The sequence below is a fragment of the Salvia miltiorrhiza genome, chromosome 8, assembly GCF_028751815.1.
Source record: "Salvia miltiorrhiza cultivar Shanhuang (shh) chromosome 8, IMPLAD_Smil_shh, whole genome shotgun sequence".
In the NCBI taxonomy this organism is placed as follows: Eukaryota; Viridiplantae; Streptophyta; class Magnoliopsida; order Lamiales; family Lamiaceae; genus Salvia; species Salvia miltiorrhiza.
This window is the reverse complement of record NC_080394.1, coordinates 10,117,842-10,132,530: the sequence shown is the minus strand read 5'-3', so window position 1 is coordinate 10,132,530 and position 14,689 is coordinate 10,117,842. Positions and strand designations below refer to the sequence as shown.

At 36.1% G+C, this 14,689-nt stretch overlaps 2 protein-coding genes across 3 annotated transcripts; one reads left to right on the top strand and one right to left on the bottom strand.

Annotated features, from left to right (window-relative positions):
• Positions 1 to 1,031: 1,031 nt before the first annotated feature.
• On the top strand, positions 1,032 to 7,747 carry LOC131000833 (QWRF motif-containing protein 2-like). 2 transcript variants are annotated; one of them, XR_009093800.1, is made up of 8 exons: positions 1,032 to 2,886; positions 5,024 to 5,143; positions 6,029 to 6,145; positions 6,230 to 6,319; positions 6,435 to 6,542; positions 6,618 to 6,823; positions 7,075 to 7,318; positions 7,490 to 7,747. XR_009093800.1 is itself a non-coding variant. In XM_057926936.1 (6 exons), the coding sequence occupies exons 1-6, from the start codon at positions 1,465 to 1,467 to the stop codon at positions 6,666 to 6,668; spliced, it is 1,908 nt and encodes a 635-aa protein (XP_057782919.1). In that variant the 5' UTR covers positions 1,032 to 1,464; the 3' UTR covers positions 6,669 to 7,035. The 2 variants fall into 2 exon arrangements, 1 of the variants encoding a protein (XP_057782919.1); XM_057926936.1 differs by lacking the exons at positions 7,075 to 7,318; positions 7,490 to 7,747 and having other exon boundaries at positions 6,618 to 7,035.
• A 4,835-nt stretch (positions 7,748 to 12,582) lies between these two features.
• LOC131000910 (LOB domain-containing protein 37-like) lies at positions 12,583 to 13,685 on the bottom strand. The gene is made up of 2 exons (XM_057927054.1): positions 13,265 to 13,685; positions 12,583 to 13,189 (listed from the first exon to the last, which is right to left on the bottom strand). Exons 1-2 carry the CDS (start codon positions 13,446 to 13,448, stop codon positions 12,771 to 12,773), a joined length of 603 nt encoding a protein of 200 aa, XP_057783037.1. The 5' UTR covers positions 13,449 to 13,685; the 3' UTR covers positions 12,583 to 12,770.
• Between the last annotated feature and the right edge of the window lie 1,004 nt (positions 13,686 to 14,689).

Genomic DNA, 14,689 nt, shown 5'->3' with positions numbered 1-14,689 from the left:
CCTGAATTAATGATTTGATTTTTGATGGAAGAGATGTGATATGTTGCTGCAATCTGCATGTAGAAGCACGCCTTCACTCTTTTCTTCAAACCAAAATATAATATAACATGATATTTACACTTTTTTAGTTTGCGATATGATTTTCAAGCGGATTAAAAACCACAATTTTTAATATTTTCTTCGTTTCCTAAAATTATGCAGATTTTTTTTAATACGGAATCTAATAAAAAGTTATGGAAAGTATTGATAGTGGAGAAAATATTTCATATTAAGGTTAAAAGTCTAATTACGTATGAAGTAGTGAGTACGTATAAATGACTTCTAAATTGATTCACAAAAAATACAGCCTTAATAAATTTTGGCAATTACAAGACTAATTCGCAACTTGACGAAATTAAAATAACTCCAAAATATGGATGAATTTTTCTATAAATATACAAATTATTATCAAATTTTGATTTTTGACGGAAAAAAAAATCAAATAAATTTTGAAAATATTTGAAATTAGTTTGAGTTCAAATTCCGACTAAATTGAGAATTGCATCGGAAATTACGAGTAGTTGGCTTCCCCTCTATATGAACTATCAAAATCAAACCCCTAAATTAATTTAATGATCTGGCGCCAAATTAATTGTAACAATGAAATTTTAATTTCTCTAATTGCATATGACTAGTGATTAAATTCCGCCAATGTTTTTTTAGATCGAACCTTGGTATCTAATCACAGTAAAGAAATGTTGCAATTTCATTCATAATCTCTACAATCTAGATCTAAGGAAATAAAAGTGATATTAAACGTAGTCATTGAAATTTTAATTTGCTGCAGTTCCATATATAATCTCCAAATCCAATGAGTTTGACTGACATTGAACATATGTATCTGACTATGAGGCGAGCCAATTCATGGAAAGCTATATTCATTTCATAATTCATAAATGTCAAAAGAGAATCGGGTGTTCGATTTCAGTTTAATTTTGATGAAATTAGGGATCACAAATTGGTCGGTAACTTTTTTTTTTTTTTTTGTTTTTGGTGAAATTGGTCGGTAATACTAAAAAAATTACTCCGATCCCAGAAGTTTTTAAAACTGGTGAATTTCTTTCTTCTTATTTTCCTTAATCATCTTTTTAAAAGTAGAGGACCCCACCCCCACCCCCACCCCCCTTCTTTCTCTCCCCACCTCCACAGACACCCTCTCTCTAAGTTCCTTCCCGGGAAATCTGAACCTTTTTTCTCAGATTTGTAAATACACGGAAGCTCTGTTCAATAGATTTGTTTTTAGTTCGTAGAGTGATCGTATTAACGTGGTATCTCCATTAGGTTTTGTTGAGCTACGTTGGAGCTTGTTGATCTTACTTGCAGGTTGATATCAAAATGGCTTTGAAAAATTCGATTTTTCAGCGAAATTCACAATGTGATAGGTAAAATTCACACGATCAGGGTGTGCATGTGGTCTTGATTGTGATGATGGTGGCCGCTGTTCTCGGCGCAGCTTCAGCAGCTGAGCCGCAAAACCCCAAAACAGCTGCGGCGGCGGCACAAGAGGAACATTCTAGAAGGTCGCCATTGTTGCCGTCGGAGAAAGACAACAGTAATGGAGTTGCAAATAATCCAAGAAAACCTAAATCAAGAATTGTTTCCTCTCGATACATGTCCCCTTCGGCTTCAACTTCAACATCAAATTCATCCTCAGTTTCCTCGTCTTCTTCCAATTCTAGAAGGTACCCTTCCCCTTTAATTCCAAGAAGCTCGACGCCGGTGTCGAATGGCCCCAAGAGGTCTGTTTCCGTCGACCGCCGGCGGACGGCGGCGGCCAGACCTCTAATATCCGATCTCGATTCAAAGAATGGAAATGCTGCTGAAATGTCAGCTGCCGCGAAGCTTCTCGTGACTTCTACCCGGAGTTTGTCGGTCTCGTTTCAAGGAGAAGCCTTTTCACTTCCCATTAGTAAGACTAAGGCGGCGCCGCCTAATGTGAGGAAAGGGACGCCGGAGAGGAGGAGGGGTAGCACCCCATTGAGAGGAAATCAGGTGGAGAATTCTAAGCCTTCTGATCACAACCGTTGGCCTGCCAGGAATCGAGTGGTTAATCCGTTGTCGCGGAGTTTGGATTGCCGTGGCAGCGGCGGTGGTGACCGGAGTAAGGTGATGGGATCTGCGAATGGAATCCGAACTCTGCAGCAATTGATGAATGATGAGAAGAGGCCTTCTCTTGATGGAAGCTTGAGTCTTGATTTGGGGAATTCTGACCTAATAAAGGCAGTTCCTGATGGGAATTCAGTTATTGATGGAATCTCATTGCCTTGTGATCTCACTGTATCTGATTCAGACAGTGTGTCTTCAGACAGTACTTCGGGAGTTCAAGAATTTGGTGGGTCTGCCAATGGCCGAAATGGGCCTCGTGGGATTGCTGTTTCGGCTAGGTTTTGGCAGGAAACTAATAGCCGGTTGAGGAGGCTGCAGGATCCAAGTTCACCTCTATCAGTGAGTCCTACCTCTAAACTGATGGTGCCGCCAAATTTGAGAAGGAGCTCGAGTGATGGTCATGGTCTGTTTATGTCATCCCCACGCACAATGTTGTCCCCTGCTCGTAGTGGTATTAGACCTGCCTCGCCTAGCAAGCTCATGACGACCCCTGTTGGATCATCTCCATCTCGGGGTCATAGTCCATCTAGGATAAAAAATGCTGTTAGCACCATTAATAACAATTTCATTGAGACGCCTACAGTCCTTAGTTTTGCTGTTGATGTCCGGAGGGGTAAAGTTGGGGAAAGCCGAATTTTTGATGCACACTTGTTGAGACTCTTGTACAACCGGAACCTGCAGTGGTGCTTTGTAAATGCAACGACTGAGGCAGTTATGTTGGTGCAGAAACACAGTGCAGAGGTGAGGATGCTTTTGTGTTACTTATTGTTTGAGCGTACAAATGTGGTTTCTTGTTTGTTGCCTTGAACCATGTTTGAAATTATTATAAGATAGATCTGTTCTTGTGATGCGTGCTCCACCTCTTTTGTGTTTCATTTTGATTTTTATTTCATTGTTTACCTTGAGAAAATGATTTAAGAAAAAGAACACAGATCAGTTCATGAGTATAAGAATATGAATATGTTTGGGATTTGTCAGGCCGACATGTTTGTTAATCCTGTTGAAACTAGAGGAGATGTTGCACATTTTCTCATCTATTTCCTGGGACAATGTAAGGTTTTTTGAGGACACGTGGTGTTAGAGTGTGTGTTCTAATTTTAAAATATTGAGCTCAATCCCTTCAGAAAAAAATCTAAGCTCAAACGCTTGAGGAAAAGATGCAATTGCATGGCAACCAAACCGAGCCAAGCTTTCTTTTGGTGGAACTATGTCATCTGTTAATACGTTCATGTCATCATCTTGGATTTAGCTGTCATTTCACATTTTCTTTTGGTGAAGATGCAGTGTACAAATGTAAGAGCCTACAAGCTTGGGTTCTTTGGTCATAAATAGTCAACCAATTTACTATCCACTTCCGGTTTGTGCCTTTTACCAAATATGGCATAACAATGCTAGTATAAATGCACATCATATCTTCAGATGCATGAAACCTTGGCATCTTTATGATGCCATTTAAAAGATTACCTATAATTATGAGAACTTTAGTCATTAGAAATGCAAAAAGGGTATATATTATAAGCTAAGTGCTTAGAGTAGGAATTTTCAGATAGACTTGCCTAGTTTAAACTAAATTAGAGTAGGATAATTTAAGTTGTTTGTGAAAGGCGCTTGTTAGAGATTCTGGTCCGAGTGGACTTCCAGTCTCTGGTTTGACATTCAAATTTTGTGCTGTTGCCTACCTTTATGTTCTTATGCTGATCTCAACTTAATTTTTATTTCTTATTATGGTCAGATAGATTTCATTGGCATTCGCCACTAGTTTATTCTTATTATCTGTATTGAGTGTGCTGAAAATAGTAGATGATCATAATTGACAGTACATTTTGGGGAGGCTTTCTGAAAATAGAAAAAAAAGAGTTCATGTAATGAGAATCCTAGTTTCAGAATATTGGGGTTTAAGCATTTAAAGCCAAATCAATCTAAGGCTTGAGGTGCTTGGGTCCACAAAAATTCATCTTATCTGTGTAGACCCAGTAATCAGGGGGGAATTTCACTATTTCTAGTCAAAGCTGGAATAGTGGAGAGAAATTTCAAAGCTCGTATAGTGGAGAGAAATTGCAACTCTATTTTAATATAAAAAATAATGGTGCATGTAAGTTGAACCTATGAAATTTCTGAGATCTGTTTTGATTATTAGGCTGAGCTAAAAAGAACATCTCTGATCATTAGTGCTCAGTTATGCTTTAGCATGCATGGTTCTCTTCATTTCTCTTTAAAATGATGTAATCTTTTTCCATTTCTGATAAGATCCAATATAAAGGAGTAAAGGACATGTAGTTGTAAATACATTTATTGTGGGTCCGATCATTTCAATTGAATCTGAGGTTCCTCAAGACTTTTTTTTTTTTTTTTTTTGGAGTTGACTTGATACAGATCCATGATATGCATGGCATCTATGTTACTTGCCTTTTGGTTGATCTATTTAGTATTTATTTCCGTCAGAAGTTCTTACTTGCTAGAGTATCATTTTTTCTTTTTTCCTCATAACTTTCTTGTACGTCTACCTTTAAGCAATTGCTTCAATAGATTTTGTGTATAGATACCAAGATGGTAACCTTCATTGATTTTGTTTCTGCTATTTATCATTTTCAAGAATTCTTGCTAGGGCTGTTCAAGATTCCTAAACTTAATTTTAGCCTATTCACGCCCTCCATTGTTTCTTTAGCAGAAACAACTCGGTATTTTTTTGCAATTGTGAGGCCTTAGTTTGTGTTGTTGTCCATGCATGAGTTGCCTGTGTGTGCTTAGGCCAACACTTTGTTATCTTCTTTTGGTATGACGATCTACTACCATCCAGAACACTTTTGGCATGGCTGTTACACCGCTGTCTAATCTTGCCCTGTGAAATTTCGTTATCATATTCCTTCATTTGTAGCAGAAAAATCTGTGGAACTCCTGGATAGCAATCTCCGACCTACGTGATACTGTCACCAAAAGAAGTCATAGACTGCAGCTGCTGAGGCAAAAGTTGAGACTAGCTTCCATTCTTAAAGGACAAGTAAGCTTTATTTCTTATTTCTCAATTGATAATAGCAGACTAGATTACTAAATTGTTTCTAATTTTCACTTTTTGCTTATTTATCTATAACTATCTTAAGCTTGAAGTATCTCTTTTAGCTAACAACTTTGTTGGTAGCCTGAATAAATTTCTGGCTAGACTTTTTAAGATAGATTGTATCAAATGCTGCATTTTGCTGACTACAAATATCTTCTGCAATTATATAGCTCAATCTCAGTATCATTCTGTCACCTATTCTAAGTTTTGCTTTGGACTAACTTGTAAATTCCAGATGGTGATGAAGTTAATTTGTAACTACTGGGATTTTGAAACTAGTCAACAGTATAGCTATCCATGTCTTTCCATAAATTTGGGGAAAATGTGTCGTAATAATAAACACATTAAGTTTGAGCATACCTTTAACTACAAGGTGAGCTCCCTATTGAGCAACGAAGCCGTTTAAGATTGACCTGAGCTGTAAACACCCATTTACACCCCATGGGGTCGTTTACCTTTTGGTATGTGTATATCAAGGATGTAGAGGCCGCCAGACTCACGTCCCTTACCAATAAATCTTTTTCATCTTAAGATCCTGAAACAAGAAACAATCAGGCTAGAATGACACATTGAGATTACGGATAAGTTTACTAACATAAACCAAATTAAACAAGAGTTGAGATTAGGCAATTTTCTCTTGATATTGAGAAAACCACACTAATAATCTATAATACTTGTATACTAATTATAATTGTTCAATTTAATATTTTTTCTACATGAAGCTATTCTTGTTGAGATTATTTATTATCCTGTTTGTGCATGAATAGATGTGCACGTAAAACACCTTAGTTTTGGTGTCTCTGATGTCTTGATATATTTTATGTGCAGATGACCTTATTAGAGGATTGGGCTTCAATGGAAAACAACCACTCAGATTCTCTGCTTGGAGCTATCGAAGCCTTAAAGGCTAGCACTCTTCGTCTTCCAGTCGTTGGAGGAGCCAGTGTATGCGCCTTGCAATGTTTTCAGTTCAGAAACAATACTTTCTATTGTTTTGAATAAAGTTAACGATGTTTTCGCTTGTGACAGGCCAATGTTCTAGGCTTGAAGGATGCAATGGGTTCAGCTTTTGATGTCATGCATGGAATGGCATCATCGACATGTTTACTTCTGCCATTGGTAATCATCGCTGCTCTTTGTCCTCTTCACCTTATTGGCTAAAATGCTCAGTCCATGTGAATTTTGATTAAATATTACATGGCTCCCATATGCTGAAATAGCTAAGTGATTTCAGGTTGAGAAAGTAAACACTTTATTGACAGAACTTGCACAAGTGACTGCCAAAGAGCGAGCTTTACTCGAACAATGCACAGATTTTATTTCCCTGTTAGCAGCCATGCAGGTAGTTCCCCTCCACTCTTACCTTACCTGAATTTTTTTTCTACGACTATTTACCACAACTCTTCCTATTAATCAGGTTCGAGACACTAGTTTGAGAACACATCTAATACAACATAACTGTGTATGATGAGCTTAACAAGAGAGGTAGAACTGATTGGACTCAACAATATTCAACTCTAGATGCTAACACCATACAGAACCATCAGACCTCATGGAGGAAGCAGTGATTATGTGATAAGAAACGGAGTAAATTCGCCATTTTTTGCAGCGCCTCTCCTCCAGGTATCCAATATTACAGGAAACGGTCTTTTATCCACTAATTAGCATTTCTTTATTTTTTGTTGGCCTATATTGTGTCTTGGTTCTCCACATTCTCGGGGAAGGAAACTCTTATGTATATATGTAATATTCTTACTCTGCTTCTTGTTAGTCTTAGATTTTATCTGAATATGCTATTATACACCAGAATCTGAATCTAGGAGCTTGTTGTTCAAGATTATGGCTGTCTTACTGTTTAACTTGAGTTGCCTTAGATTCTGGATTGTGTTATCTTCCCCGTGAAAATCGAGGAAGACGAATCTCAGACGTGGAAGAGCAAATGAGTCTCAAGCTTTGTGGTGGTAGCTTTTAAACAACGTGGGTTGGAAGAGATGTGTATTTCTAGCTGGCAACTTAATTCACTCTTTTCTTCAAAAAGATAGTACTCCCTCCGTCCACCAATTCAAGGCCTACTTGCCTTTTTGGTCCGTCCACAAAAACAAGGCCTACCTATTTTTGGTAAGTTTTTATTCATCATTTAATCAAAAAAGTCAAAGATTCTTTACAAAAAAGTGGGACATTTTCTCCACTCAACTAATAAAAATAAATTTTTTCTTAAAAAGTGCGACCCTTCTCCACTCAACTAATAAAAATACACTTTTTTCTTAAAACTCGTGTTTTTTCATATAGGCCTTTAATTGGTGGACGGAGGGAGTACAAATTAATTCATTCAACTTATCAGCTTAACTGCAAAAAGTGATTTCTAGCTGGCAAAAAAGATGCTACACAACAAGCTGATCAAGTGTATATTAATGGTAAAAAAATGTGGCCTATCAAGGGCAAGGCTATTTTCTTTTCTCTTTTTGACACTTTCTAATTGTAGTAATCTGGAGTAATTTGGTCAGGTAGATTTCAGGTTTCAAACAATTGAAATGCAAATTACGATTATTCTAAGTTCATCATAAAATTAACTTACCTATATAAATGGAGCTTCATTACAAGGAAATCAATTAATGGAATGCAATATTCACATCATAAATGGCTAAATCCAGAAATTTGGATTTGATTTCACATCAATTTGATGAAACTTTCGAAAGGGATCTCACATTGATTGCTAATAATAACAAAATTTATTGTTTCAGCCCACCCATCAACAATGGGCTGGGCTGGGCCCCTGCTGCAGAGCTTCTCTTTTCCACTTTATCCAACCTTCTCACCCAATAATAAAGAATTCGTACTCAAATTTTCGTCAGTCATAAAATAAATAATTAATTAGATTGGATCACAAGTACAACAGACTAGCTAGCAAAAAATACGTCTCTACAATTATAATAAAAGGATGTGGGCGCATAATTGAATTGATCTATCTAAAAGATTACTCAATGTTAGTACTTTTATAGAGTAGGGATTGGGATTTCTCCTCATCGCAAAAGCAAAACGTACATTTGAAAAATGGACTGTTAATTTTTGTTTGTTTGTTTAAAAGCCTGAATTGGTTGTATCGATTATCTTTTGTCCACTTTGTTTGGCACAGTAACTCCACCACGTGATTAATATTATTTATTTGGGATCATCATTTTTATTTCACTTGCTCTATTCTCCACGCTCTAGTGATGCTACTTTTCAAATTTTCTTCCCAAATAGAAGATCACAATATACATATCCCTTCTAGAATTTAATCATTGCAGAGAAAATAAATTTGGGGTAGACAAAAATGGATGGTTTCGGGGCACATACATATATAGGAGAAAGAGGAAACGAAACCCCAGCGACCGAAAGCAAGTTGGATTTTCATCACAGCGGGCCCTACCCTCAATACGAATACGATGTCACTTGCCACCCAATTCAGTGCCAAACCCCTCTCATTAATCATTAATCAATGCATACTACTACTACCCTCCACAAAAGGATAGCCTCAATTTTTCTTTTTTGAATATCGAAAAAAATATGCTTATTCTATTTATAAGCTAGCACTATAATACCTTTAACATAAACATCACTTTCAATTTTAAACTATATTTATGTTATCAAAAATATTTTACAAAATCCCAAACTATCATATTTATATCAAAAATGTTATGTATTCATTTTTCAGCCCAAGAATCATAATGTGGCTCATCAAATACTACTGTATAATTTTTATTTTATTTTAATAAATAACATGTCATAGAACGATGTCGTTTTGTGGCCCCCATGTTTGCATAAATGCACAAACAATGGATTTACTCGGTGCACATCGAGGTAGTGGTTGCAGGTTGATACTCATAAAAAAAATTGCTATAATAAAGTCTTTTGGGGTTTTATCTAACTGGCCTAAAATATTGGGAATTTGGGCACAACCAGAATCTGGCCGAACACCGACGGAATATTCCGTCGGTAAGAATCAAAATTTCATCGGTAAATGGAGATACCGACGGATTACCGATGGATTTCACCCGTCGTGAAAATGCTCGTCGGTAAATGATTTAACGACGGATTTTTTCTGTCCGTCGGTGGATACCGACGGACATCGCCGTCGGTAAGTCTCCGGCGCCGGCGTTGGCCGTGGTAGGTGGCGCGTTTACCGACGGAAAATTCCGTCGGTAAATTATTTTTAATTTTTAAATTTTAAATTTTAAATTTTAAATTTTTATTTTTATTTTTATTTTTTTTATCAACATATCTTCGTATTCTACATGTATTTCGTATTTCTAATGTATTTTGAACTTAATTGCATATGATTTGACCAACTTCCCAGTAGGTCACCCATCTTACTAGTGCTCTGAGTCAAGCACGTTTAACCTTGAAGTTTCTTTCGAGTGGTCGCCAGTAGAGAACACGCGTATTATTGATATAACTAGCACCTATTAATTCATTTAAACTCTATTTCAATATACAATATCATTTATTCATAACCTTAGAATATGTCGAGATGATATCTAAGACTTGTGGTGCCGGCGAAAAAATGACGGTAAATATATGATCGAATTTAAGATAATAAAAAAAATTAATATTATCGTTTATTAAAAAGAGAAAATATTATTGCTAAAAATAACTATCAATTTTAAAATATTTTCAATAATTTAAAAATAATAATAATATAGAAAATTAATTTAAAATAATTTAAAATAAAAAAATAAATAATAAAAAAATAAAAAATAAAATAATAAAAAAATAATTTACCGACGGACTTTATCTGTCGGTACTAATTTTAAAAATAATTTAAAATAAATAAAATAAATAAAAAAATAAAAAAAAAACAATAAAAATACAAATAATAATATTTATTGAAATTTCCGTCTTCCGTCGGTAAAACATAAAAATAATTATTAAATTCGAAATTACCCAATTTTCCGACGGAGTTTAATCCGTCGGTAAAAAATAAAAATAATTATTAAAATTGAAAATACCGAATTTACCGACGGATATTGTCCGTCGGTAGTCCGTCGGTATTTTCATTGGAAATAGATGCCGGCTCCGGCGATGTTGCCGGATGACGGTCCGTCGGGGATCCGTCGGTATCGGAAAATAGTCCGTCGGTGATTTCCGTCGGTGTTCGACCAGTTTTCTTGTAGTGGGGATTGATTAGCAACTTGTTGATATTTTGGTATTATAACGTCGTCGCACCATATATGGTGTTATGAGACAATCTAGGTTGATCCAAACTAGCTAGTTTTCGATAGCATGATGTAATTGTTGTTGAGGAATTTAGATATATATATATATGGAGAATTTATTAGAACTGAAACTAATGGTTTGAAATAATATTCTCATTTTTGTTACGATTTAAATGAAAATGGCAATTAATGTTAGTCATTTAGAAAAATAAAAAAAATGCAAGTTGCAAATAGTATATACCATGTAGTCACTTCCCACGACGCTGTAGGCTGTAGTAGTTGGCTCTTTGACAATTCAGAAGTCAAGTAAACCCTAACCCTAGGGAATGTTGTCTATTGCCTTCCTCTATTCAAGGGGCCGCACTTACTTAAACAACTCAACTGCCATATATCATTCGAATTCACTACTATTATTTTGTGGGACACGCGCATCTACTCAACTTATATACATATTTTACTACAATATGAATATGAAGCATCTATATTTAAGATAGGAGACACATATTTAAAAAGAAAGAAATCAAGATTGGTATGAGGAAAATATCGTAGTATAATATTAATTTCTGGGGCTCCAACTCTGCTAATTATTGAGTTTGGATGTCATGACGATGGAAGTTATTCCTATATTTTTCATCGAATTGTCAATTTTATAGGAAAAAAAAAAAAATACTCCGATGAGAAAATTAAATGGGTTGGGGCTGAAGCTCCCCTTGGACCTTGACAGCCATGTACACTAGCGCGGTATAGACTAATGATAAAATGAATTTATATAATTGCGTCATCTCTCTTTTTAAGTAATTAATTTGATCCTCCATTTTAATTTTTCACTTATTCAAGGTGTTTTGATAGATCTCTTTCGATCTAAGGATCTGTATGAATTGTAATGTTTCCTTTTCTTGTGGTACGCTAAAGGACCAAAACAATAAATGATAATATAAATTATTGTTATTATATTAATGTATTCGCCAAAAAAAAAAGGTATTCGGCAACTTAATATTAATTCTTGTTGGAGCATTTGAGATAAGAGTCCCTAGTTATTACTTTATTCGCAGCAGGCCATCCTACTTATATATAATTATCCTCTCTCTCTCTCTCTCTCTCACACACACACACACACACATCTATATAGTTGGAGCGAAGATTCTTATAATTAGTTTCAATTGTAGTGGTTGGTGACGGAGGTTGAGCACAAAAGTAGAGGTGTAGAGGAAAAGCTAGCTATACAAATATCTTTGAATCTTGGGTGCACCACATCATATATATACATCCCAACAGGGTTTCAAAGTTGCATTAATGCATATGCCAATTGCCAATAATTTTCAAATTATTATATATATTGCTTGTTGGAGAATCCCGGAACTATCAATAATTCAACTATCAATTATAATCTTGGTAGCATGTAGGAAGATTCAATTATTTTCATCTGAAAAAAGTGAAATTGGATTATTCTGAACAAAACATAGTATCAAATTTATTAGAAACAGTCAAATTAATATTTAGAGACAAAATTCTTTGACTATATATGATATATATTGTGTATATGTCGATCAGGTAGAAACTTAATTTCTCTTTATGAGAATTGAGGACTTTAGGAACCATGTCTTTTTATACATATATACATGGAGTATGTCCATATATATGAGAGTGTAAAATATTAAAGTAGATATTTCATGTGATCTCTCCATCGATCAATCTACAATATTATTAGCACAAAGTACTGTATGTGGGAGTGTGCTGTACGTATATACACATATAAGTAGCATGGTGATTTTAATTAATGCTGGTCATGGTATTATTATAGCATCAGGATTAATACTCATATAATATAAATTTCTTTCAGTATTTTATGTCTTGACTTTTATCTCCTTATTTTTTAGCGTCAAGATCAATAATTTTAAATTTCTTTCAGCAATTTATGTCTTGACTTTTAACTATCTTCTTCCTTTTCTTCTTATTTTATAAGCAATATTTGTGCCATTAATTGATAGTATTAAGTAATTTAACAATGATTTTCTCCATAATCAGTTAGGCCAGAAAATTCAAAAGAAAGCCAACCAGCGGTGGATTGAGAATAGTATGTAAACTTAATTGTCAAATATATATAAATTAAAATAGAAATCACAGAGATTACCACATGACATGATAATTATATCGACACCAAATGCTATATATATATATAACAAAATGTTGGGAAATAACCATGTTTTTGTTAATCATGCATAGATATAAATTAAGCAAGTAATTACAATTTAGTAGTAGTATGGAATATGAGAAGTTATTTTGAGTAAGGAAAAAAGAGGAAAAGATACTCCAATTAACTCAAGGTTTGGTTAAAAAAGCGGAAGGCTAATTAAAAAGGGAAAATCATATCCTAATTAAAAGAAGAGGTGCAGGAGCTTGGTTTGATCATGTCCGTGCTGCAAATCCTGATGACATGCAAACCCGCTCTCGAACGTCGTCGTATCGGACTCATCCGACGGCGTCGCCGGTCTCTTCTTCTCTCTGCGACTCACTCTCTTTGCCGCCGTCAAGCCGAGGTCCAGCGCGCTGCTACCTTCATCCGATGCTTTCAGCCTCTTGTTCAGATCTCGCGATCCGTACAGCGAATCATCGTTCTCTTCCGTTAATAAACCTTCCTCGAACTCCGGCAAGGGGCGGAGGACTCCGCCGCGGAGCACCGTCTCCACAGCCGACTGGCACACGCGCCAATTGCCGGTCCACAGCAAGCCGACGGCTCCGTTGACCGGGTTGACCGTGCGGCCGCACGCTTCAAACAGCAAGGACTGAAAGAGTGCTGCAATTGGAGTTACAAAAATGAGCTAGCGGCAGTTACAAAAATGAATTGATGAGTGAAGAGGTAGGTACGAACCAGGTCTTTGGGAATCGGGGACGGAGGAGAGGAAGGAGACGAGGCCGGCGCGGCCGAAGAATTTGGCGACGAAGAGGGTGGCGTTGGCTTGAGATTGAGGGCTCTCGATGCATTGTAAGCTTTGCCGTAGAATGCAGTTTTCGTTGCACCCTTTCCGGAGTATTCTGCATCCGTTGCAGCTCATGATGATTCACTTGCATAAAATCTGGTGATTTACTTCTTGAAGATCGATCGAGGGAGAGAGAGAGTCTTTGAGGGGAGGAACGAAGGAGAGTGTGGGGGATATATAGGGGGGAGGGGGGAGACAAGGTTGGAAAGTTACAAGAATGTGATGTGGAGAAAATCACAAAATCGCCTAGCTAGGGCTATCAATCTACAACATCCAACTCTTTTTAAATACCTAATAATAAAAGATAATTCACATTCATTCATAACAGCACAAGTTTTTTTATACTAAAATACCCTTATTCTATTACTAAAAGATAAAACAAATAAAAACAACAATAAAAAAAATAAAACTCTTATTTTAAAATCGATCCCCCGGCCCCACCCCCACCCCCAAGTTAAAGTAATTCTCCATCTGATCACTCCAACCTCACTCTTTACCGCTTTTCAATTTTCTCGTCTCTCTTAATTGGAAAAGACCCACACATAGTAATGACATAGGCAACCATCGTCGACGATAATAATTATGAGTGGGAGCAGAACCGAATCCGATCGTGGTAGAGAGGCATCGTCGTGTGTCGTGCTAAGAGTAAAAATAATCCTTCGTTAATGAATTGTCGTTTACTTCCCTAAAATAACACGATTTTTATTTATTTATTTTTTTGAAAATTCATGCTTCTAAAATTTGTGTTCATTCCCTTTAAATTAAAGTTGAGATAAATGTACTTGGTTGTATGAATTTAGGTAGTGTTATTTATACATACGTTTAATTGTTGAATTTGATGTTGATTGTTTCACGCGGTCGCCGCCGATGCATGGTAGATGTTTATTTCCACACGGTGGTTGGATACAGTGGCTACACACGATGGTGTTTTACCGTGTACACAATAATCACCGTGTTTGGCTATCTCATGCACGATAGTCATCTCGTATGCATAATAGTCACCATGTTTGGCTATCGTGTGTAGCTACCTTGTGCAAATTTTCCATGACGCACGAAGTTATGCCCACAATAATTAATTTGCACACGATAAGGCGCACTATTGTGGGCACGATGGTGGCTACTACCGTGTGCTTATGCACATAGTTGTGCTCATGGCAATTAATAACACAAAGTCACTTTGATTATTTCTGTTATTAATTTTGGTATTTAGTGATTCTTTAAGTTGTATATGGAAAATGCCTTACTTTATAAACGAGTCAGCGGATTTTTTAGGACAATTACTTATATTGATTTTGAAATTAGGACAATAACCTTTG

Bases quoted from the DNA above. Each gene is read 5' to 3' on its own strand.
- LOC131000833 (XM_057926936.1), top strand. From the start codon at position 1,465: ATGATGGTGGCCGCTGTTCTCGGCGCAGCTTCAGCAGCTGAGCCGCAA. The intron at 6,146-6,229 runs GTATGCGCCTTG...CGCTTGTGACAG, and splicing joins CAGTCGTTGGAGGAGCCAGT to GCCAATGTTCTAGGCTTGAA. The intron at 6,543-6,617 runs GTAGTTCCCCTC...CCTATTAATCAG, and splicing joins CCCTGTTAGCAGCCATGCAG to GTTCGAGACACTAGTTTGAG.
- LOC131000910 (XM_057927054.1), bottom strand. From the start codon at position 13,448: ATGAGCTGCAACGGATGCAGAATACTCCGGAAAGGGTGCAACGAAAAC. The intron at 13,190-13,264 runs GTTCGTACCTAC...CTCCAATTGCAG, and splicing joins CCCCGATTCCCAAAGACCTG to CACTCTTTCAGTCCTTGCTG.